Raw genomic sequence first — 23,679 nt, 5'->3', positions numbered from 1 at the left:
TTGTGTTTATTGTCAAACGCAAAGCCAACACAGTGGGCTATCTATGCTGTGTCTTCCACTGGTAACGAAACCTGAATTTTAGTGTTGTAAGTATAAAATCTTACCACTGAGTGACTTCTTTGAATCTCAAACTGTATTTTTTAATTATACGGTACTGCATGATTAAGTTAGTAAACATACAAGATGGCGCATTAGTTGCGCCATATTGGAGTTATGAATAACAATAACACAAAATGTTTGAATTGCTGGCCATTGATTCGAAGTTCACAGCCAAAAATTAGAACATATACTTTGATAAACATGTAAACTACTTTTGCTTTATTAGCATTTTATAATCCTAATTGGACGTAACATTTGTACTGTTGTTTATTTCGGATCTTAAGTTTCTTGTATAAGTTTTAATTTTCGAGCACGTGACAGTTTGTTATTGTTCTGTGATATCTCACTATGCACATGATGTTTGTTTGTTTGTTTTTGAATTTCGCGCAAAGCTACACGAGGACTATTTGCGCTAGCCGTCCCTAATTTAGCAGTGTAAAAGTAGAGGGAAGGCAGCTAGTTATTACAACCCACCGCCAACTCTTGGATACTCTTTTACCAACGAATTGACCGTTACATTATAACGCCCCCACGGCTAAAAGGCGAGCAGATTACGAGTCGTACGCCTTAACCCACCTGGCCCTATGCCCATGAAGACTCTGAAATCAGATATACTGCAGTAGAACGTTAGATATATGTAAATACTCCACGGTCTGGCGAAACGTCACATGTTCCTCGTATTATAAATAGTATTTTAATTACTACTTCATACCGTTTCGTGTCTCAAGATTGATTATAGATGGAGCTGCACGTTGCTTTCCTGTTTATAAAAATATTTAGAATGGAACTAATTTTCAAGATTCACAGGTTTTGTTTTCACTAGGATTTCTGGAAAAAAAAATCTTTGCTAATTTTTCTTCAAACTGTGTTGAAATTGTTTACTTCTCTAGTGAGTATAATCTAAATTTGTCTGCTTTACTGATTCATCTTCATCGTAATGGCCATTACTATTAAAAGGTATTCAAATTTGATCTTTTAAGAAACTTTTACAATTAATATAACTACTTTGGTCTGCCGTTAATACTTTAAGTTATTATTAAAATTCATTGTTTCATCAAGCGGGTTAAACCTAATGTTAACGATATTGTTGACAGTAATCTTAATAATGTTTCACAAGATTAAGCCAGCTTAGAGGATTTATCATAAATTCACATACTAAGTTAAACCATGCAACATAATTCTTGAAGTAAATATATACATCTCATAATAATAAAATAAATGTTATATACACATACACGCCTTAACTGGACTTCATAAAAGGCTGCTCGCGGGCTATCTATCCCTAACTTCGAAGTGATAAACTATAGCGAAGTGAGCTGCTTGTCAACGCTGCCCACAGTTTACTCTCCTCTGATTGAACTATTTAACTGCTAATATAAGTACCAACTGTCCTGTAATGGAAAGTTTTTTGTTTTTCCTGGAGGAAACGAAACGCAAATCCTGAGAGCTCAGGCCCACAGTTCGCTACACCAAAAAATGTTCAATGCTTTCCTGTTAATGAAGCAATCGGTAGAGAAAATGCTAATACTTAATTACAAAACTCACAAACTAGTTTTGTTCGTGAACTATTACCCATTCAGTGTGCCGTATTGTGAATATGATTTATCTTTCGATTTTGTTGAATAATAATATATATAATTATGACTTGAACAGTTGCTGACAAGCAGGCAGTGATGCCTCCTGGGACAATAAACAATGATGGAACCCCTAATGCATATTTGTTGTTTTTTTTTTAAGATGATAAACTTTACTTCATAGTTAAAAATACATCATGGTTTACAGATGTGTGGACATTTTAACTTTTTTGTATATTTTTTAAATGTTAATAACCGACATATTGATTTAAAAATATTCATTCCTATAACAAATTTCCAAACAGCACTCCAAACGTAAAAGAGGAAAAAAGACTCGTATCCTTCGTAATAACTCTTGCTCTTTCAACGACACTTTCCATATAGTATTCTAGCTTGACAATTTTTAGGTCCCATTAATTCGCCAATTCTGATAGTGTCACAAGACAGTCCGAGTAATTTTTATCTTTCATGAAGAGATGCCAGGATATGACCTCTAACGTATATCCTTTTTAGACAATATTGAGTTTTCCTAGATTCTTCATCATGTGACAAATATTAGGTATAACCATTGGCCTTCTTCCCTGGATGCCAGAAGATGTTTTTCTCCATCATTTTATTTCAGTTGGTAATCCTACAAGTAGTATTAATATTTATCTTTCTTTCGCAGGGATATAGTGTTTAATATTATATCTGTTCTTTTTCTACACACTATGTACATCCTTCATGATCTGAGGTATCTTTTGAGTTCGTCTGAATAAAACTGATGTGAATTGTGGTTTAAAAAAATATTAACCTCACAGATAAATAATGGTTACTGTATTGTTCCTACCTAATTCTACACTGATAAATGTCACGTAGGGCACGATTTTCCCGCCCTTTTTTTTTAACTCTACAGCATACGACTATGTCGCCAATCAAATTAGATGTATAATAGAATTCGCATCTCCTGCCTGGATAAACATAACACAAAAATAATTAGAAAACTACAAAATTCAATCTTAACTTCAGCCTATAAAGTACCATGTATGAAAACATAGAAACAATATCTGAAAGACTTGCTTAATACACTAAATAGTTTAATAAGAATTGGTATAAAAATGACGTAATGTGTGACCTCGACAGATACTACGTGCATGATGAACATAGGCCTAAATACCTCTCCTATAAATATATATTTACGAAATATAAATCGAGCTGGCCACCATGTACTAGCCGCTTAAAACTAGTTTTATTTTATTATTATGCTTTTTATTTGTTTATTATTATTTTTTCCTTTCTTTTCATTTTATTTTTTATTATTTTAATTTTTACGACAAATATATATGAAAAAAGGATATATATATATATATATATAAGTAAAAAAAAACAAAACGAATAGAAATATAAAAATAAGAAATGAAATAGAAGTAAAAAATGGATAAAAAAAAGGGCAAATCAAGACAGTACATGTATGTTGCCCTGAACAGGGCTGGAGTACTGTGGGATATTCTGGCCCAAAATCTCCAACAACAACAAATTCATATTAGAAGCCGACATGAAAGTTAGGGATGGAGAAAGAGGTCTTGTGCACCTGACCCCCCCCCCCGGGTATTCAAATATTAAACATACCCAAATACCAACAAAGTGCTAATCAAAGGAGATTAACTTCGTACATGGCAAGACCGCTTCACAGGGTTTGTTGACACTTATAATCAATTACTATATTTACTGCGGTAGTGAGCACTTACGTTTATAGTAAAGTTGGAAAGAAATAGGCTGTGCTTGCTATCATTTATGATATATATATATATATTTAATAAAGAATTATCGTATGACGCAATTAATTTCTAATAAGTTCCCCATTTTGCAGGCTCAAACAAGTAAAGCGCATTAGATATTTATTTCGGTTAAAATGTTTCAGTGTGTCAGGGATTCAAGTACGAAGTTAGGAAGAATATTTAAAGGTGTTTTCTTCATAATAAACATAGACTAAATTGATATGTACTATTTTATTTTGTCAATCAATACAAAACAAATAAATACCTTCTTTGAACGTTTCATTAAAGAATCTAGATTGCCACTCGCTACACAAATTATTCAACCTAAATTAAGGCAATACTTCAGAAACTGCCCAAATCAGACCTCATGTAGTCAACCGTGTTCAAACTTGCGTCACTCACAAGTCTCGTACAGAATGAGCTGTTATTAAATATCTTTCTTAGCATACCTAATTATTAGATGCAGTAACCTACTGTAATAAGTTCTTGTATTTATTATAAATTTTATTAGAGTTCAAATTTCCAAATTGTCTAAATACGATGGCCTGATTTTGTGTGTATATATCCTTCTGATGGAGAGATTTTTAGTTTACAAGCTCCGTTATTATTAATACAGCAACTTCACTGCGAATAATACTGAATCTAGAATTATCTCGTCACTACAATAATAATAAATTTAAGAACTGCTCGCATATATATTAACACTTGCTGACTGTAGATCTATAAAAGGAAAACTAGACTTGCATTTTTCGATTACCTATTTATCAGAATACTTAATAAAACTGCTACTCTGAGTTATACCAAAACCTGAAGCGAAACTTAATAACTGCATACATGCTCGCTATGGTTCGTCATTTTCTTTAACCTATCCACAGCAGCTAATACGTACACACGGGTTCTATTTTTTTTTATTTACTTTTCTGTTTAATGTATCAATACGGAAGCAATGCTATCTAATGAATTCAAATAATAATCAAAATTATTTCCTAGCTTGGATACTGTTGTACAGGCCTCTAACATCTTCACAGAAACTGATGCAAAGAAGGTGAACATAACTGATTTACATGACATGTAATAAAACGTCGGTAAATATTACAACAAACATTTGCAATTAAACTCCTCACATGTGAATTTTATATTAAGAATCCATAAGTGTACTTAGCTGTACTGAAGAGAAGAAATTCAGAAGCTATATATGTACTAGCTGCTGTGATTTGTTAAAGGCTAGAAACAAATTAATTTACACATGGCTGGATTTCATTCATAAAATAACGGACTTTATGAAACCTTGATTTTATAATACAGTATCTTAAGAAATATCTGGTTCCAAACTTCCTTATTATGCCTTTAACATTCAAACATTCTCTTCAGATGGATCACCTACCATACTTTCCTTAGCTGTTTGTATACACAGAATCTCGAAATTAAAACTAATAAATTATTAAAGCTTGTAATAAATTCTGAATATCTGATTAACTTTCAAAGTTTTATAAGTTTTTAAACAGACTTTCTGCTTTTTATCTCGTGGGAAATTCTGAAAGTCTTTGAGACAGAAATAGTAAAAATATTAAAATCATTTTCACAGTAAGTTTTTTGTTTAGGATATTTCCTCAGAAATACACAAAGGCTATCCACACGAGCTGTGCCAGGTTCTGAATTGATAGACTTGAGGGAGAGAAAACTAGTCAGCAGTCCCTACCACTAATTCTTGAGCTACTCTAACCCAGTTGTCGGACTGGACTGCTACTGTTATAAATACATCAACAGTCCCATACTATAGAGGAAGGTTTTGCAGTAATGAGATGTAACCTCTGGAATGTAAAATTCACAGCTCAGAATGCTAACTACTAGCCTACATGTAGCACTGGAAAAGTTAACCAAAGAAAGAAAAAGGTTCTGTATTATCCCTAGTCAGTGGGACAGTAATTTTATTAACCAAATAGTACATTCCACCATTTTTTATTTTGCCAACAACATTAAATGAAAATGCACACACAGAAAATTAGATCTGGACAATTTTCATATGACAAAATTTCTTTTATTAACAATAAATAATGCTTATGTAATATGCTGAAATTATTTCCAATCTGAAACATTATTACACAACTATCCACATAAGATGTTTTTGGCCAAGTAGACTAGAAACACCTTAAATCAAGTTCACATTAACCACATGGATATATGCTAACTTACATTAGGATCTCAAATAGTGTAAATGATTCCTACTTGTACCATAGCTGTGACCCAGTTTAACAAGATCATGTCATTACTAAAGTAGGAAGCTTCAAGTTCTATTTTCTCAAAACATGCATTTCCTGAGTTTACCCACTAGGACAACAAATTGCACAGTTATACCATATTTTGTATTAACATGAATCTTGCTAACATAATTCCTATTCTATTTATCCACATTGAAAGCCAAACAAAATGAATCAATTGCACATGGACTCTGGTTAAAAATAATTTCTTTAAGTGTCAACATAGCTTGAGAAAGTAGGTTAATTTCAGGCCTTTATAGATACAATAGTATAATATTACAAGAAAGAGGTAAGATATGCCATTAAGCAGAATGACATCCAAAACTAACATTTCTCTTACGTCATTTATCTGAAATGAAAATTACAATTATCTATTTTTAATTCTTTGTCACTTATAATGAGTACACTAGTTTAATTTTCATACTTTATGAAAGACAAAACAAGTTGTTAAAACCAGTATAGTATAGAATGATATGTATTCTCTCTACATTCAGCCACATCATTAGTATAATATTAATTACATACAAAAGTAATATTTAGTAATTTATCACAAATAACTTTGATGAAAGAGAGACAGAGAGAGATTGCATCAGTAGAGAGCTCCACAATAGATTACCTGAGCAGAATGTCCAATATTTAATTTGGTGAACACAAACACTAAATCAAGTTTTTGTACTGGTGATATAATTCTTTGAAAATACAAGCAGACTTTCAGAGAATATATACTCTACCCATTGTACTAAAGGCTTTCTAAAGATGTCTTTTTATTAATAATTTAGCATTATTTCAGGATTATGAAATTACAACATACATTTGATAAATTAGCAAGAGAAAAACCTAGACTTTCAGTGGATGTGGCTATTTATAGAATGATTTGCTCCTCCAACAGGTTTGATATGTCATCCAACTACAAAGGAATTTTATTACAACAAAACTGTGACCCATAAAAATGGTAAAATTTGAATAGGAAGATATTTTTTATCTCACACACAGTTATTAAGATGCAGTTACAAAATATTAAATATTTACTATTAACTTCGTTCCTTGAAACATGGTGTATCAAGTTAAATATATCCAAAACTTAAACCGATAAAATCTTTCACACTGTGATAAACTTCTAAAAAACCTTCACAATACTTTCAGCACTGTAGATTTCCAGGGAACTGTACTATTTCATTACTTTCTAATGCTATGGTCTGATATACTACAATACTCTAATGATATTAATGTGATTAATACTTGAAGAAATGAATTGTCTTTTATTGTTCTATTGTTACGCAACACTTTCATTAAGAGTCGTGTACTTCCCGTCATACTTAATATTCTCAAAAGTGCTTTATGTGTAAAGCAAATGAATGCACGACCGAAGAAGAACGTGAGAAACATCTGCATATATACTTCTCTAAATGTGCAAGTGTTACACAACTATTCATTGTTTGTACAACTGGTAATGTGTCCACCTCCACTGTTTATAAAATTTCATTGCTTTTGTCAGTCATACATTTATATGTATGTAAAAAAGTTATAGAACCCATCATTATTTTAACACAAACTTATTACTGTAGATACACAAAGTGCAGAAACTTTATAAAAACCACGGCTGAAAATATTTTAGTCTTAGTTTACAGTAAAAAAAAGTTGCTTAGTTAAAATTAATTAATTTAAAATTGGAAAAAAGGTTCTCTCTCTCTTTATTTTTTAATCTAAAGGCCTGTGACCACAAAACTGTCAACTGAAAATAGCACAAGTGGTAGAAGTACAAAAAAAAACAAAAAAAGAAACGTGTGTGATCTTCAGGTAAAAAATCACCTGCAAAGTTTAAATAAAACAAAAGTGTTTCATAACCTTTTGACAGAATTCAAAACCTTAGAAATATATTAAATAGGGAAAATTCAATTATGAAGTAATGTACAGCCATAACAATAACAGACATCTTCACACACACAAAATACACTTTTCCAATGTTTTTTGGGAAAACAAGCATTTGTTTCTAGAATTATAACAAGAGTTATATTTCTCAACTGAAAACTAACTCATTAAACCAAATTTATAGATTGTCAGTTTCTTAAATTAATTGCATGAATGTAATATAGACCTTCATGTAGAATACACGTGGCAGCCATTTTGACAAATACATTTAAGACGTGCCGTAAAAGGGTTATGGTTTGTTTCAGATATATGTAAACTCACATAGGTGGTAGTTTTACCAGATGTCTCTGATTTTAAACTACTTCTCTGAATCGCAGATATGACTTTTACTTTTATAACTCACTCTTGACCCCAAGATGTTTAACCTTCTTCCCACTAAGGATGGTTTTGTTCAAACCCCGAGCCCTTGGATGTATAACCCAGTATGGTAAGCATGAGGCCATAGCTGACTCATAAATTAATTTGATGTTAAACAGTATATACTTCTCATATTAAGGAAGGTCTTCCTATTAAAAATGTACATATCTAAAAGTGAAAATACCACATAAGTCTAATATAAGAAAAGACATTAAGATCCTCATCTATTTGCTAAAAACTGACACAAATTTAGGAAAAAAAATGTCAGATCCGTAAAACGGTTTGGAGGCACCAGATTATGTAATTGTAATCCAATAGTTTTTTCTCATGATTGGAAAAATATAATCATACGTGAAATTTGTAAAATACCTTGCCAGAAACATAACTATAGAAAGGAGACTGTTTTAAGTAACACATACACACAACACGGGTACCTTTAGAGTCATGCTAGAATAAAATAATCCATATTAACCGTAAGTGATGAAATGGAAGAGTAATGAGAAGGACAAGTGACCTGAAAGGTCACAATTAAATTAGATTAGACAATGTGTGTGATATTCATTCTGGTGAAGATGGGAACACTGAAGCCTCTTAAACATTACTGTTATATACAGCCATATCTTTAATCATACAGTCCGCAAAAAAAGTATAAAGTCACGTTGTAAATCGCTATATTTACCAATTAGATGTTGAGAAATTAAGATTGTAGCCAATAAAATTTCGACACTTCTTTTTGTCGCCAAAATAAATTTCCTACCATATACATCATTCATTAATTTCCACCCTCATACATAGAATAAGTGAAAAAAGTATAAAGTCAATTCAAGTATGGTGCTGTATTTTTATGTTTGATCTGATTTTCCTCATTAAATATGCTTTATTTGTTGCTTATTCTATCTTAATTTATGCTGTAATTTGCTTTTTAGGGAGGTCTAGCAATGCCTAGAGGTAAAAAACTGACGGAAGATAAGATAGGTAAAATAAAAGCACAGGAATGAATAACATTAAGATTGCTAGCTAATTAAATTGATCTCCTGGTGTTATTAATGTGTTTTGAGTGATATGAAATCCTATGGGACAAAGAAAAGATCTGGAAGGCCAGAGGTCAGCAGAAGATTCAAGAGGCGCATCATCAAGGAAGCATCCTCAGGGAAATATACGACCAGGCATATCAAAGACAATGTGAATGTTGATGTTTCGGTTAGAAGAATCCAGCAAATCCTTCAGAATTGAACTACGTCAAACGAGACAGTACCCCCCCCCTTCTCCAAAAGTCACATGTTGAAGCAGTTGGAATATGCAACCAAGAACGTCGGTTTGGGAGACAAACAGAAGTCGGATATCTTTTCAGAAGAGAAAAAATGGAACTTAGATGGGCCGAATGGCTCTCAGACATATTGGTATCGAAAAGGGGCGGCAAGATACGAAAATCTGTTATGATATTAGGGTTCATTTTCATTTGTTGGAAAGAGCAAGTTGGTGTTTCTGGAGGGGAACCAGAATTCTGAGGACTACATTTATACGTTATCCGAATACCTGTTACTGTTTGTGCAACCGCATTATGGGACTGGGTTCATATTTCAGCAAGACAATGCATCTATACATTCTTCCAAGGCAACTAACAGTTGGTTTCAAGAATGGAATGCTGATGTTATGGACTGGTAAGAAGATTAACTGTTAAGTTTGTCGAAAATGCAATTTTTGTTTATGTTATTCACATTGTGGTTATATATATTTTGTTAAGTGCTTCTATGTGTGTATCTTCTTGGCACAAGATATATTTGGGAAAATATTGTGGTCATACAATTTTTTTGCTCACTGTACTTGATGAATTTCAAATCTGAAAAAATATTCTGTAACAGTAGAGTCAAGTAGTTTATTTCTACCAATCAGCACTTTCTTTGGTGTGATGCCAAGAGCAATTGGTTTTTTTGTGACTGGGATTTTTAAATATTATTCATTTGTAAGACTTGTGTAAACAAACTGCTCAGTAAAAAGCTTTAGATGGAACACTTATTGATATTAGATTATCATTTTAAGTTGAAGGTAAAGGGGGCTTTGTATGGCACTAATACTCAACAAGTTAATTACCTTGTAACCCCAACAGTATACATCAAAATCTGCACAGGTGTTTCTTACAAGTGACCCAAGACCAAGTCAGACACAAACTGCTAATAAATTGTGTAACTCATCACAGATGAATTACTTGCTTTTAGACTGTGTACAACTAGCATTTTGAATGAGCTGAGAATAAGTGAAGACTAAAATGGCCTTTAAACCTTTCAGGTACATTATACTTTTAGAGAACCAAAATAGTGAAGAACTAAAAACGTGTTTTCACACAAAATATACATTTGGTCACAATAGTTAATAATTTATTTTAGTTTATAATAAGTTCAATAGTGTGTCATATGATAGTTTTGCCCATTTGTTTATTCAAGTTCAACCTCACCCACTTGCTCACTACTAGATGAAATCTCGTAAGACTTCTTTTTTTATATTCTTATCTCTCTCTCTTTCTCTCCCTTTTTTTTTGTTCAAAAAACATTTAAATAAATCAAACCTAAGAAAACAACAAAAACTAGACAACTTGGGTAATTCAATAAATGAGCTACATCACGTTCTTTGTTCTTTATAGAAGACAAAATTGTCCAAAATGACATCACAGAAATTATAAAGATACCTATTGGCCTTTTATAGCATAAATTAAAGTAGCAACTGCTTTGTGATGAACCAATAATTATTCAAAACACTTACGGTATTAAAATATGGCAGTCAAATTGCAGCTGCATGTTTCGACATAAAAATATTCACATCTCAACCAAACTAAGAAGAATATACCTGATTCTGGACCAATGGAATTCTAATTTATACATCAAGTCAAAAATAAAAGGGTTTGGTAATATAGATCCTATTGCAACCTTTCTTATACCAGAAAAGGTACAGAATTCATTTCATCTAACTCGAGCACAGTATTACGTCTACATATATTGATTCCATTATTATAGCATATTGATTTAATTATTTTGCTTATTTATTACGTTTTCTGTCAAGAGTATTAAATTTACAAAGATTTATAAAAGATGGCTGAAAGATTTTCAGAATTGAAATACTTTTACTATGTGATACGACAGACTTTAAACAAATCCAAAGCATATTTTTTATACATATATATACACACACAAAAAATAACAACATATACTGACATCTGTACACATATAAGTTTAAAATTAAGAACTTAAATTTATATACCTAGAGAGAAAAATTCAAATTCAACTAAATAAAAAATTTGTATATTTATGTGGAGATAAACAAAAAAATGTTCTGAAGTTTCATCAGCTGATTTACTTATGCTATTTAGATACTATAATTTCATACAGGTTAACTAGTACTATTTATTTAAGAATATCCATAATATCATTCATTACATTAATCAAATCCTCAGTATGATTCTTACTCTTACGTGATAAACATTTACCATAAACTCTATTATTTTTATGAGGGCAAATACCAACATTAAAAAAAATCAAATAATTTGTACAACTTGTTAAGATTATCACTGTTACTACTACTATCTTTTTTAAATAATGTTGTTGACATATACCAATCAGCATAACTGTTTAGACAACTTCACTGAAGTTCATAAAAATCAGAAATATTCATTTCATATAACATCCATCTTCATTAAAAAGGCACAAAACATGATGCTTAATTATAATGATTGAGGGGGAAAGAGTATAATTTCCTGGTGGCAGGGAAAATAAACGTTCCAGTAAACAATATTTCTGTGTAAGGTTCCCTTCTTTGCTTCACTGTAGGACTAGACCAATCTAAGAAATAAAATCACAAAAAAAAAAATAAAAAAAAAATAATTGACTATTGGAATGAATTTAAACACATGGTTATTACTGTGTGAAGCAGTGGGAAACAAATAATGTTTGCATTTGCAATAACAGCCTTTAACAAAATTTATGAATTTCAAAATATGAATACGTTAATAGAAATAATTAACCACTGAATTATATTTAATTACAACTGTTTTTTGTAAATAAGCTATATAATGGGCTACCTGTGTTCTTCCCACCACAGGTATTAATAAAACTACATTTCTAGCATTGTAAAAAATAAACATGTATAGAAAGATAGTAATAATATACAATGAATATTAGAAACAGCTATTGTGAAATTTCAGTTATCACAGAATATTGTACCTTGTTTGGAGTCATAGGTTGACAACGCCAGTTATACAAATAATATTGCAAATTTCCATCTCCAATTCCAAACTTAAGTTTTTCAAGAAATTCTTTGTTGTCCATGAGATCTAAGGCATTAAAAACATCAAATCCAGACTGAAAAATATAAAAAAAAAATATATTAAAACTTTCATAATACCCTTACAGAACTAAATAAACACAACAGAAATATATACCTTATATTTAATTTCTTTAAAATAATTATATTTCTATAATTTAAGAACAAATACTTAAAACAAGTTTTCTCAAAGTTCAATAATTACTTAAAGCCACATTTGGATTTGACAATGTCTTACTCTACATTAACAAAAAAATTTAGTTAACTCTATGCATAATTCAAACAGACTAACAGAAAAAAATACCAGGACCAAAATGTTATTTTAAAGGACCTAATTTACTAACTTCAACAGAAAGAAAACTCCACCAAAATTAAATAACTGTTTAATAAAAATGCAGTAATAATTGTTGAACAAAAAAAAAATGTCATCAATAAATGTAACACCTGAGCTATAAAAAAAAACTTCACTCAAGCAATAAAAAAAGATATGAAACAATCCATTAAATGATCAAAACAAATTCTAAATGACTTTGTTACTGAACAAAGTACTAATAAAATTATTCATTAGTCCTCTAAGTTTAATAACAAACAATAAAACCTTGTGTCTTTCTCCCAAATATTAAACTTTAATTGGAGCTAAAACCTCCCTCAGTGTACAAACCTAAATCACATAATACTTAATGGCCATATTAATTCAACTTGTCAATATTGTATTAAAAGGTTAAAATTAAAAACAAACTTGTGAATATATTTAAAATATTAAAATCCACATATGAACAACAGTTGTAAAAGTCACTTCACATATTTCAGTATGGTTTCACATTATCTTTAGGAGCATGAAGAACAGTTACTATGTACTACATAAATAAAAAAGCCAGTCATGTGATAGTAGTTTGTAGTTAAAAAAAAAACAAAAAACCTGCCACCTACATACTTTCTGATTTTCTAACCCTCCATCCTTATTTAACATAAATTGTTTTGTTTCAACATTTTAAAGGTTTCTAATGCTTTTTACATTCCTGAAGATGTCACAAAACCATGCTGACAAATATAGTGAATTTTACAACCATCAGTTGGTTTAAATAAGGTTGTTAATTGTGAACTATAAAGCACTGCTTGGTTGTGGATATTAATATTAGTAAGTATGACAACAACTGATTAGTTGCTGAATATGGAACATGACACAAGAAGCCATCAAAGCAAAGATTCATAATCCTATATTGTTAGCAAAACTACTTCATATTGTTCATGCATTAACAATTGTATATCTCGTAATTTTCTAATACAATTGTGCTCCATTATTTTGAAAAGGTTTTCTCAATTACTGCTGCAATTTTACCTAAACAAAACTTAAAGGTACTAGAATGCTTGTGGATCGATAAAAATCTTTATATTTCAATGTGGTGTTTAGACTGTAAGGTTTTGTATGATAATACATACCTATGTTTAAACAATATTAAAAACAGAACTGTTATGGATAATTTTATATGTTGTGAAGAGTGTGATCCTGTATGTTAGTTATAACAAGGTATGGTTGTGAATAGATTATGAAGCATTTCAAGAATTCTTCTAAGTATAAATCTAAAATAAAAAAAAGGAATTTGTTTGTTTGTTTTGAATTTCGCACAAAGCTACACGAGGGCTATCTGCGCTAGCCATCCCCAATTTAGTAGTGTAAAAGTAGAGGGAAAGCAGCTAGTCATCACCACTCACTGCCAACTCTTGGACTACTCTTTTACCAACGAATAGTGGGATTGACCGTAACATTATAATGCCACCATGGCTGAAAGGGCAAGCATGTTTGGTGCGACCGGGATTCGAACCCGCGACCTTCGGATTACGAGTCGAATGCCTTAACACGCTTGGCCATGTGTAAATAACAGGTGATCTAATCAGATACTTGTATGAAGATGATCTTGAATTAAAAAATACTTAACTTCGAACTGATGCTTGTTGAAATAATTCTATGACAACAACTATTCTAAAAATAATAAATATAAAATGTGTTGGATTAGACTGTATGTGCAATTTGATTGTCTAGAGGGCCATTTACAACTATATTATTTCATTCCATATGTTATTTCAGTGAGAATAACACCCAGCACAATAGTGCTCAGATTTATCACACAGCCACAGGGAAATTTCCTGCTGAATGTTTCCATTCCTTGTCATTTTACTGTGTGCAAGAAAAACCACTTCCAAAGTGAGTACTTTTTGTGATAGTTATAATTTTTATAAAAACTGTCAAAAAGGAAATATTCAATTTAAACCAACTTATTTGCATGTATATAATGGTGACATGAAAGAAGAAAATACATACATATGAAAGAAAACTGAATAATAATGGATATACATACTCTAACACATTCCTATCTTTACATATTTTTTCCATTTATGCTGCTATCTTGAAATATTTCTTTTTATTCAGTCAATGGAGGAAGTACTATTTTGTTCATGAAATTCCTTTGCAAAAAGAATTTTTGTTTCTAATAAGTTTTGTTTTTTCAGATTGACTGACCAGCACAGACGACTGATAGGTCAAATGTTGAGATCAATTTGAACTGTAAAAAATGAATAATTTTTCCTGTAATGTATTCTTGAAAAGAACCACACTGACACCCATTTTTTATTTCACTGATTAGCAGTTCAGGAGATAGAGTAAAACAGACAGGCAAACTTTTCACTATTAAATATATACAGAGATTTCATGCACAGTAGTGTAGTTTATGACACTCACTTTATCATAATGTTTCTATTCATATTTCTCTCTTTTCTTGTTTTTACTAACAAGTTTTAGGAAATAACTAATGTAAACATTCGATTAGATACTTTGTTAGTTATTTTTGAAGTGCTTCTGATAAAGATGTGATTAAGAAACTTCTTAGATGTCCATGATCATTATCCTAGAAACAATTTTATTATTTCGGATTTCTGCAAAACAAATCTTGAACTTATTTTATCCCAACAAAATCATTCCAACAACAGTAACGACACCTGTTTCCTTGCACACGGAGATGCATATTTCAAAGTCTGTCACTAGTCAGTGTTTTTAAGTCAGAACATTTCCCACTTTCTGGAAATCCTCTTTTCCAGAACTGACTCGAACCATAATGGTACTGCTTGTTGTCTATAGAAATGGGTAGCATGGAACCCATGGAGTTAGGCTTCCAAGGGCCTGATGACATAAAACATCAATTATACAGGATTTTTGGTACTGAAATATTTGTCTGTAAAACTCCATGATTTTACAGAATTTTAGTAACCTGTGTGAGCCCTGTCTCTGTTCAACATAATCATACTATCTTCTTTGGCACTCAGTAAGAGAAATTCAACAAAGAGGCTCAGAAAATATTTCTATCTATCCCACCACCACCACCACCACAAAATAACAAATTTTAAACTATGCTCCTCAAAAGATGCTTAATTTAGATACCAGCATGAATTACAAAGCTGAGTAGGGGTACTTTACCTATTTTCACACACCACAGGAATGATAAGGCATCAAAAACCAGCTGTTAAAATGGTCTAAAATATGAATTCGGGTGATGCATATGTGTGGTACGATTACATGTTACAGTTTTCTTACGACTGAAGGTATTGGTTATGTTAAAAATAAAAATAACTATCATACAGTGCACTGTTTAACTTACTCCCTAAAAACAACAAATATATTCTAGAACAAATGTTTAAACTTATTTTATTTATTAATTTCGTAGTTTAACAAGTTATTTTCTTACAATACACATTAAACTAGATGAACACAGGCTAGTTTATGTATTGCTATTGGAGAGCTATTATTTTTACATTACTTACATTTTTTGCTACAACCAAAACATCATGAAGTAGTTCACATATGCTGCCAGTCTTGCTGACATTGTAGAAAGAATAGGCAGCTTTCAAACTGTTGTAGGCAGGATGGTGCATGACCGTTGAAGGCAGGCAGTAGAAGCTGGCAAAATCAGTTATTTTCCCATTTTTCTGTACAGAATTATCATTTTGATACATCTCAGAATAATTTTATTACTGACTACCTAGTTTATATCAAGTAGTCAAAATGTACATGCTAAACTTTATAACAATAAACTGAAATAAGAATGTTTGCAACAAGTACAATGAAACATTGAGGTTAACTTACTAATTTAAAATCACCATTCTTCAGTTTATTTTCAAATGATGTTACAAAACTGAAATGTCACCACATTAGGTTAGCCGTCAATTTAAAAATATCCTATAAGCCAAATTTTATTAATACTCTAATGTTGGGAAATTAGATTACATTAACAGAAACTGAAGCCACTACAAGCTTAAAGATTAACCATCCTTCATGTTTTTGGAAGAATATTTCATTGCATAAAAATCTAAGTGTCCAGTCTTGAGACAAAACATCCCTTGCCTATCTGCCTGTGAAGTCTGTCTGCTACAATTTCAAGTTTTAATACACACAGTGTTGGTGAGTGATGGTGTCTCTATGTGACACAAGCTATCTACCAATAGGAGGGTTACTAAACCTCCATGCACAGTTATTCCCCTTATAAGCTTGCATTCAAGGTAACTTCACTCTTTAACGAGGCAAGATGGAAAATAGGGAGGATGGGTGGGAGTGTCTATCAGAAATACATTTTCAGGTAAGGAAAATGTAAACTTCTGAGATGGTAACTCACTTCCACATGTAAAAGTTCTAGAATTCCATGTTAAAGTGATGGATGGACTGGTGCAAAGTGTTATTAAAATGAGCTCCCTTCAGAAAGATTACTTGCTTGTGTGCAATTAAGCATAAAGCTGCACAACAGGATATCTGTGCCCTGCCCACTGCAGGTATCAAAACCTGGATCCTAGCATTGTCCCTTCAGAAAGAACTTGAAGGGAAGCCCATGAATGTAACCCCTGATGGTAATGACTCCATAAGTCTACCACACCTGTGGAAGGCTGCATTTTATCTCAATCATGGTGTATTCTTCACCCATGAAGTAGGAGAGAAAGAGGCAAATAAGCTTTATGTTGCAAAGACAAACAGAACAAGAACATGACTGCCTGAGTGCTTACACACAAGTAGTCAGAAAGTGAACAGGTGTAGTGTAGTTGGGGCATGTTCAGACCATGCAGTGTATGCTCATCTCAACTTTACTGAACTGACTCTCACTGCTGGAGGTCAACACAATAACTATGTATCATAATTTCTGAAGGTTGACCTGCATTACACTGACAGCATCACTGCAACCCCACTTCTTGGCATATCCTGCCAAGTCCAACATATTGGGATTCTTCATGATAGACTAACTCATCAGTTAGAAACTGATAAGTGATAAGGGTCTCTCAAGCTCCCATCTGAAGAGAAGAAGGGGACAGAGATTTCATACTTGGGAGACTCAAAAAGACTTTTTACTGCAGACAGTGTAGGCCAAAGAAGTGAGAGAAACACTTCCCTGATGCTGGACTTTTCATGATAGTCCATGGAATATATGCAGTATGTATCAGGAGAACTGAATAAATATGTTTTCAACAAGGACACTCCAAGTGGACTTGCATAACACCCCATCTCACAGTAGGCACTGGTAAAGCCACAAAAGATATCATGAAACCTTTCTGTTATCCTGACTCAATGCAGATCTTGAGTAACTAAATACTGGGAGGTGACACCAGCCACTTAGTGGGATCCTATGAAATTAAAAATGGACTCTGAGAAAGAATTTGCATGTATTCTTTTCAAAGACAGTGGAGTGAGTGAGGAATGAGAACTTGCAGAAGCCAAAATCCAGCAGAAGAAGAACAGCCAAATGATGTAGATAATGAGAGATGAATATGTGGAAAGTTGTACACATGCCTACTTGGACCAGTGAAGATGAGAAGCAATAAAAGCAGAAAGATGATGAATCAATTACAAAGAAATGTGAAATAGTCTGTAAAGCATCTACATCTAGAGAAGTAAACTGATCCGTCCAATAAAGGTAGAAGGAGAATAAGAGGGACCCTAGGGTAGAGACAAATTATGGCTGGGACCCAGAAAGGGAGAGGTCATCGACGAACACCAATGAGCAACTTAAACATGACACAGGAGCTTATCTAAATCCTAATGATCAAACAGGTGAAATATGGAAGGAAGGGAGATAGAAAAGCAAATATGGTTTCCCTACCATATGGTAGAAGTCTTAGGTAGATAAGATTGGTTAGGTAGAGGAAATAAATTTGGTGGAAGAGGGTGTGAGAAGCATCCATAGTATAGACATTCAAATATTAGTAAATGTAAGTGAGAAGGAGAAAACAAGCCTGGAAAGAAAGAAAGAAAGACAGTACAAAAAGCAAGAGGCCAATGGCTCAAATGAGGCACGAGTGTGTGCAAAACTGTAGACAACAGGTGGGTCACACACAGGATTTGAGTATATCCCCTGTAGTATCCAGGAAAGCAAATTTCCATGAACAAAGCCACCCAATAACCAGCACAGGTGGAGACTGACAAACCATGGACATATGGCACATGGTCAGGTTAAAATGCAGAAAGGTGGTACACAATATGATGGCCAGAAATAGAGTGGCAGATCGACCAATAAAAAAAAAAGTTTGTCACTACTGTTGGAGAAAAACATAGAAGAGCTACAGGAATGTGACAAGAGGAATGCCACATGATCAAGGAGTCAAGCCTGACAGATAATGGACCAGAGAAAACCCACATGGGAAGAGAGAGAGAAAATATCCCTCTACGAAGAAACGGGCATATAACAACGAGGGAACAGAGAAGGGATATTGGGGGGAACCAAGTGTGAGTTGATCAAACAAGAGCCAACAATAAGACCCAACATGGTGAATCACATATCAAGATAAGGACCTAAGAGGTGAGACAAGGCCTGGCTGAGAGCCAAAGGATAAGGAACAGGGGACCAGAAAAGAAGAAGCCTGGAGTTTATAAGGGTGGCAGAGGTGTCTCTAAGAGATATGTCCAACCAAGAGAAAATGCAATGAAAGACCCAGTGGTATAGAAACCACTCCATTGGTAAAATGTAGACTGACTGAAAGAGACAGTCCACCTTCAAGTTCATAGCTCCCAGTAAATGACAGGCAACAAGACAAACCAGATGTAAATGGACTCAGAAGAGTAGGTCCAATGCCCAAAAATAAAGTCCTAGAATGGGTGTGTTCTGGATGGATCATAACCAAGTAATCCATCAGTGTGGACAGGAATGTGAAAATGTCCAAGGATCAGCAAGAATTTCAAGCACACTAATGTGGATTGAACACTCGTCCTGCATCCAAATGCCAGAAGTCATATTCTTGTCCAGAAATGTGACTCAATCAAAAGGAAGCATCAGTGAAGAGATAGATCTTGTTTTGGAGTTGGTATGGGAATGCTGGAAGTAGTATGGGCATGATACAATTGCAATTCCTCAAAGAGATGAGAGGTTAAAAAGAAAAAGAAAAGGAAAAAGAAAAGAACAATGGAACTCAAGATAGAATTCTTTTGATCAGCAAAGTCTACTGGAGGAGGCACATGTGCTCATGCTCCAAATGAATGAGGGGATCCAAAAGACCCAAAATCCCCCAAACCAAATGAACCTCTCTCATCGGCAAAGAAGCACAAAACTTGATGTTCAGATAAATATAGCTCACAGGCAAAAAGAAGGCTGAAGTTGGCTAATAATACACCCAGAAGTACCAAATATAGAGTGAGCATAAGAAAGGACTTAGATCTAACAACAGGACACCACCTGAGAAAGAGCTAATAGAATACAATCAACCAAGAAAAGGAATGACACACCTAGACTACGGAGGTGGTGAGAAAAGGTCCTCATGATACCAATGACATTATGGGAAGAGTAAAGAATAGGAAAACATGAAATGGAAGGTATGTCACAAGTGATGTGTAGGAAGGTGTAAGAGATGCTTATCATGGCAGAATGGAAATTATATTCACTATACATGTGTAGCAAAAAAAAAAATAGCAAAATATCATTCAATAGTATAATATTCTTAAAATTGTGAGAACAAGTGTTGCTCAACAGTGTAACTAGTAAGGAATGTTCTAGGAATAAGTCTTTTATACAGTTATAACACAAAAGAATAAGCCTCACTGAGCAGTGTGTAGCAGCAGAATGTAAATTAGAAATGTCAAGAGTAACACACATTAGTGATTCATTGAGATTACAAATATTTTGATCAAACGATATGAAGGCTTCATAAGGCACAGCCTTCTTATTTCCATAATTCATGCACCATGAGATTGATGAATTTTATTTACATCTCAAAACAACTGGCTTAACTCTCCATACTACTATTAAAAAGTGTGTGCATGTATGTTTTCTTATAGCAAAGCTACATTGGACTATCTGCTGAGCCCACCAAGGGGAATCGAACCCCTGATTACTACTACTAAAAATCAGTAAAATAGTTCCCCTGGAGCATGGTAGGTTTTAAAACTTTACACAAATGTGACAAAAAGTCTGTATTACTAGTGCATGTTTCTTCTCTGGATATTATCTGTTATTTAAATCCTTCAGCAATTACTGCTAGTTCACTCTCTTCTTTTGTTTCTTATGTCAAAACTATTGACACAACACTTTCAATTATCTCTGTACAATCTAAACACATTGTGCAAGATCCATTCTAGTCCAACGTTTAGCTACTGCTTGTTAAAAATAAAATCTACATGTATTTTTTACAGACTGAATGGTTTCAAATTCAATGTTTTTTTCTTCGGGTAGGTGATTCTTTGGTGACATGTTGCATAAAACTTCCTTTTAAGATTCAAGCTTTAGTTTCCTATTCTGAGTGATCTCAGAACATGACGTTGTTCCACTACTCATTGATATGTATTGGCCATTGCACAGGTAGCTAGGCTGACTTCTGAAGAACTCATAAATACATAACAATTAATGTGCATATATGCTTAAAACATTTTAACTCAAGAACAATAAACTGTAAGTTGGTTTTTTCAAAATTCAATGAAATTTCCAAGTACTTCATCCATTTTTCAGGAACTTTCCAGACATGGAAACTGAGAAAGGCTCAATTTGAGAATGAATACAAACCTTAACTGTCTTTATTTCTACAGTAACATTGATGTCTTCTCACACAAACCTCAGAACACTTGTTTTGTGTTTGAAATTTAAAAAAAACACTAACCTCAACAACAAAACTATCTACTATATCCAGTCGAGGAATAAACCAATGGCAAAATTCTTCTTCTGAGAACACAGGACAAAGGTCGAACTTCTCCAGGTACTGGAAATAACAAAAATTAAGAAAAAAACAGAGTATTTAATTTTCTTTCTGTCATAGACAGGTAAATAAATAGTAGAGTTTTACTTCAATCTGTTACTGTTCTATCTTTATTAATTAATTATATTTCTTCTCTTACATGATGAATTTCACTACACATTGCTGAAAGCCAGCCATTAATTAAAACTGTAAATTATCAACTAAATTTGGTAAGTACAAACAAAATTTTAAGACTTCCAAACATTTACTGCCAACATCCACACGAAACTGTCAATAAAATGATTTAAAAAACTCACTCACTTGTTACTAAATCGTTAACAAAAACATAGTAGATGTTAAATGTTTTAATAATAACTTTCAAACTAAACATACAAGACAACTAGACGTCTGTAATTTAAATTGTAAAATATTAAGTATAATTGATCCATATAGAAGTTCTCACGTGGTATTATTGTTTGGGTAAAGACAATCACCAAATTCATGGATTGAGAAAGGAAGTTGCAAACCATATCTTAATTTATTTTTAATGTTAAAGTTTTCCTGAAAAGAGAAAGACAGAAAAAGTATGAATTAAACAGTATGTATATTTAATCTTCTGTCAGGGTTTGTTCCATCAGTTGTTTAGCTGATTATCTATGGTGCCAGTACACCCTGAGAATGGAGAAAAAGTTCTCTGACAGGAAAATTGTGACCCCCATTGCAAATCTGCATACACACATCACAATTTTGTGAAGTTGAGGGTTGCACATTGATTAACAAAAAATTTTTCCAGCATCATATAAGCAAGAGTTCCATTATAGCATTATTACAAAGTCCAGTTTTTAAAAACTATATGGTCTTCTGTCAGCATTATTCAAACCCTCCATTCAATTCATGATAATAGCATTAGCCTTTTTACATTCTAATGATGTACATTGTTGCATATTAAATATTTCACTACAATTTTCAATACCAAGAAAAGCACCAACTTCATTTAAATTTAGTAACTTGTATTCAAAAATGCTTCAATATGATAATAAAAAAAAATTAACCACACACACACACATGTATATATTAGATTCTGAGAGTTAAACGATGCTAGATACTAAATTTCCAAGTTTGATTCAACTGCAACAATGTAAAATCCTAGTTAATTTTGAAGGGTATTGTGAAAAAAGTCTTTGATTTATCTTTGTAGAGAGGACAAGATGATCCAGGAATTGTTTATTGGTGAAGCCAAGAAACTACTCAGACAATGTATAGTCACCTGAAAACCTAAAGGTCAAAATACCTTTCCATGGGATAAACCTCATCATGCCTGGAAAATCAATTCACCACAAGGTTGAAAGCACCTGGAACATGACATGCAATGAGACAAATCTGCAGTGTAGGGGCCTAAAAATGAATTCTAATGTTCGACTACAAAGGAAGTGGGAAGAGGTATCTCCTTGGCAATAGATATAAGCCACAACTGTTGAATTTTCTGAATGGATCATGACAAGTCACTTCTATACAATGTAAAGAAAATGATCCAAAGCATGTTGTACAACCAGAAGCTCTAAATGTTGATATGGCAAGGCTTTTCTATTAGATATCATTGTCCAGAAGTTTCCAACTGTGTGGGGAAGCATTTGTGAACTTCATTTTTACCCATTGCTTTAAGGACATATGTATGTCCTTTGACATACATGATAGTCCTGCCATCATGTTGTCCTTGTTCAACCACCAATTATGTGGAAGATGTGTGTGCATTCAAAAGACTTCAGGTCGAAATGAGCTAACAGGAGCTATTTGTCCACATCGTTGTGTAAATGCAATCCTAAAGCATTCAGATGTTGGGCAAAGGCTTTGACCACCTAACAAATTACATCCAGTGGCAAAGGAAGGCCAATAGGCAAGGAGTGAACTTGATACACAACTCTGTATTGGACAAACTAAAAACAGTGTCTGAACTGATGAGAAATAAGAACATAGTGATAAACATTTAAGACATTTACTTTTATCATACACACACTTGGAGAGAAAGCCATCTCTCTGTAAGAAAGGATTCCATGATAAAACAGGGAAGATCCAAAAATTGGTTGAGGTGTTCTTAGGAACAACAAAGTCTGGAGAAAAAACCTGGGAAGTGCTGGCTGACAGGCTCAATAGTTCTCTGTGACAGAAGAGTCTGCACAGCTTTAGGCAGACACTGACTGGTAGCAAGAT

At 32.9% G+C, this 23,679-nt stretch overlaps 1 protein-coding gene across 3 annotated transcripts in view; it reads right to left on the bottom strand.

The window, feature by feature from the left end:
• Nucleotides 1-5,328: 5,328 nt before the first annotated feature.
• LOC143246544 (glycylpeptide N-tetradecanoyltransferase 2-like) overlaps nt 5,329-23,679 on the bottom strand; it is a 50,942-nt gene continuing 32,591 nt past the window's right edge. For 2 of the 3 annotated variants that reach the window (XM_076493433.1, XM_076493434.1), the window contains 4 exons: nt 21,397-21,495; nt 16,099-16,263; nt 12,186-12,323; nt 5,329-11,804 (listed from right to left, as the gene is read on the bottom strand). In XM_076493433.1, the coding sequence (XP_076349548.1) occupies nt 11,784-11,804; nt 12,186-12,323; nt 16,099-16,263; nt 21,397-21,495 (423 nt within the window). In that variant the 3' untranslated portion in view covers nt 5,329-11,783. The remainder of the gene's footprint in view (nt 11,805-12,185; nt 12,324-16,098; nt 16,264-21,396; nt 21,496-23,679) is intronic. The other variant, XM_076493435.1, reaches the window with a different exon arrangement.

This window comes from Tachypleus tridentatus, chromosome 3 (assembly GCF_004210375.1).
Source record: "Tachypleus tridentatus isolate NWPU-2018 chromosome 3, ASM421037v1, whole genome shotgun sequence".
NCBI classification, from domain to species: Eukaryota; Metazoa; Arthropoda; class Merostomata; order Xiphosura; family Limulidae; genus Tachypleus; species Tachypleus tridentatus.
The sequence above is the reverse complement of the archived record's forward strand: the minus strand, read 5'-3'. Positions and strand labels throughout refer to the sequence as shown.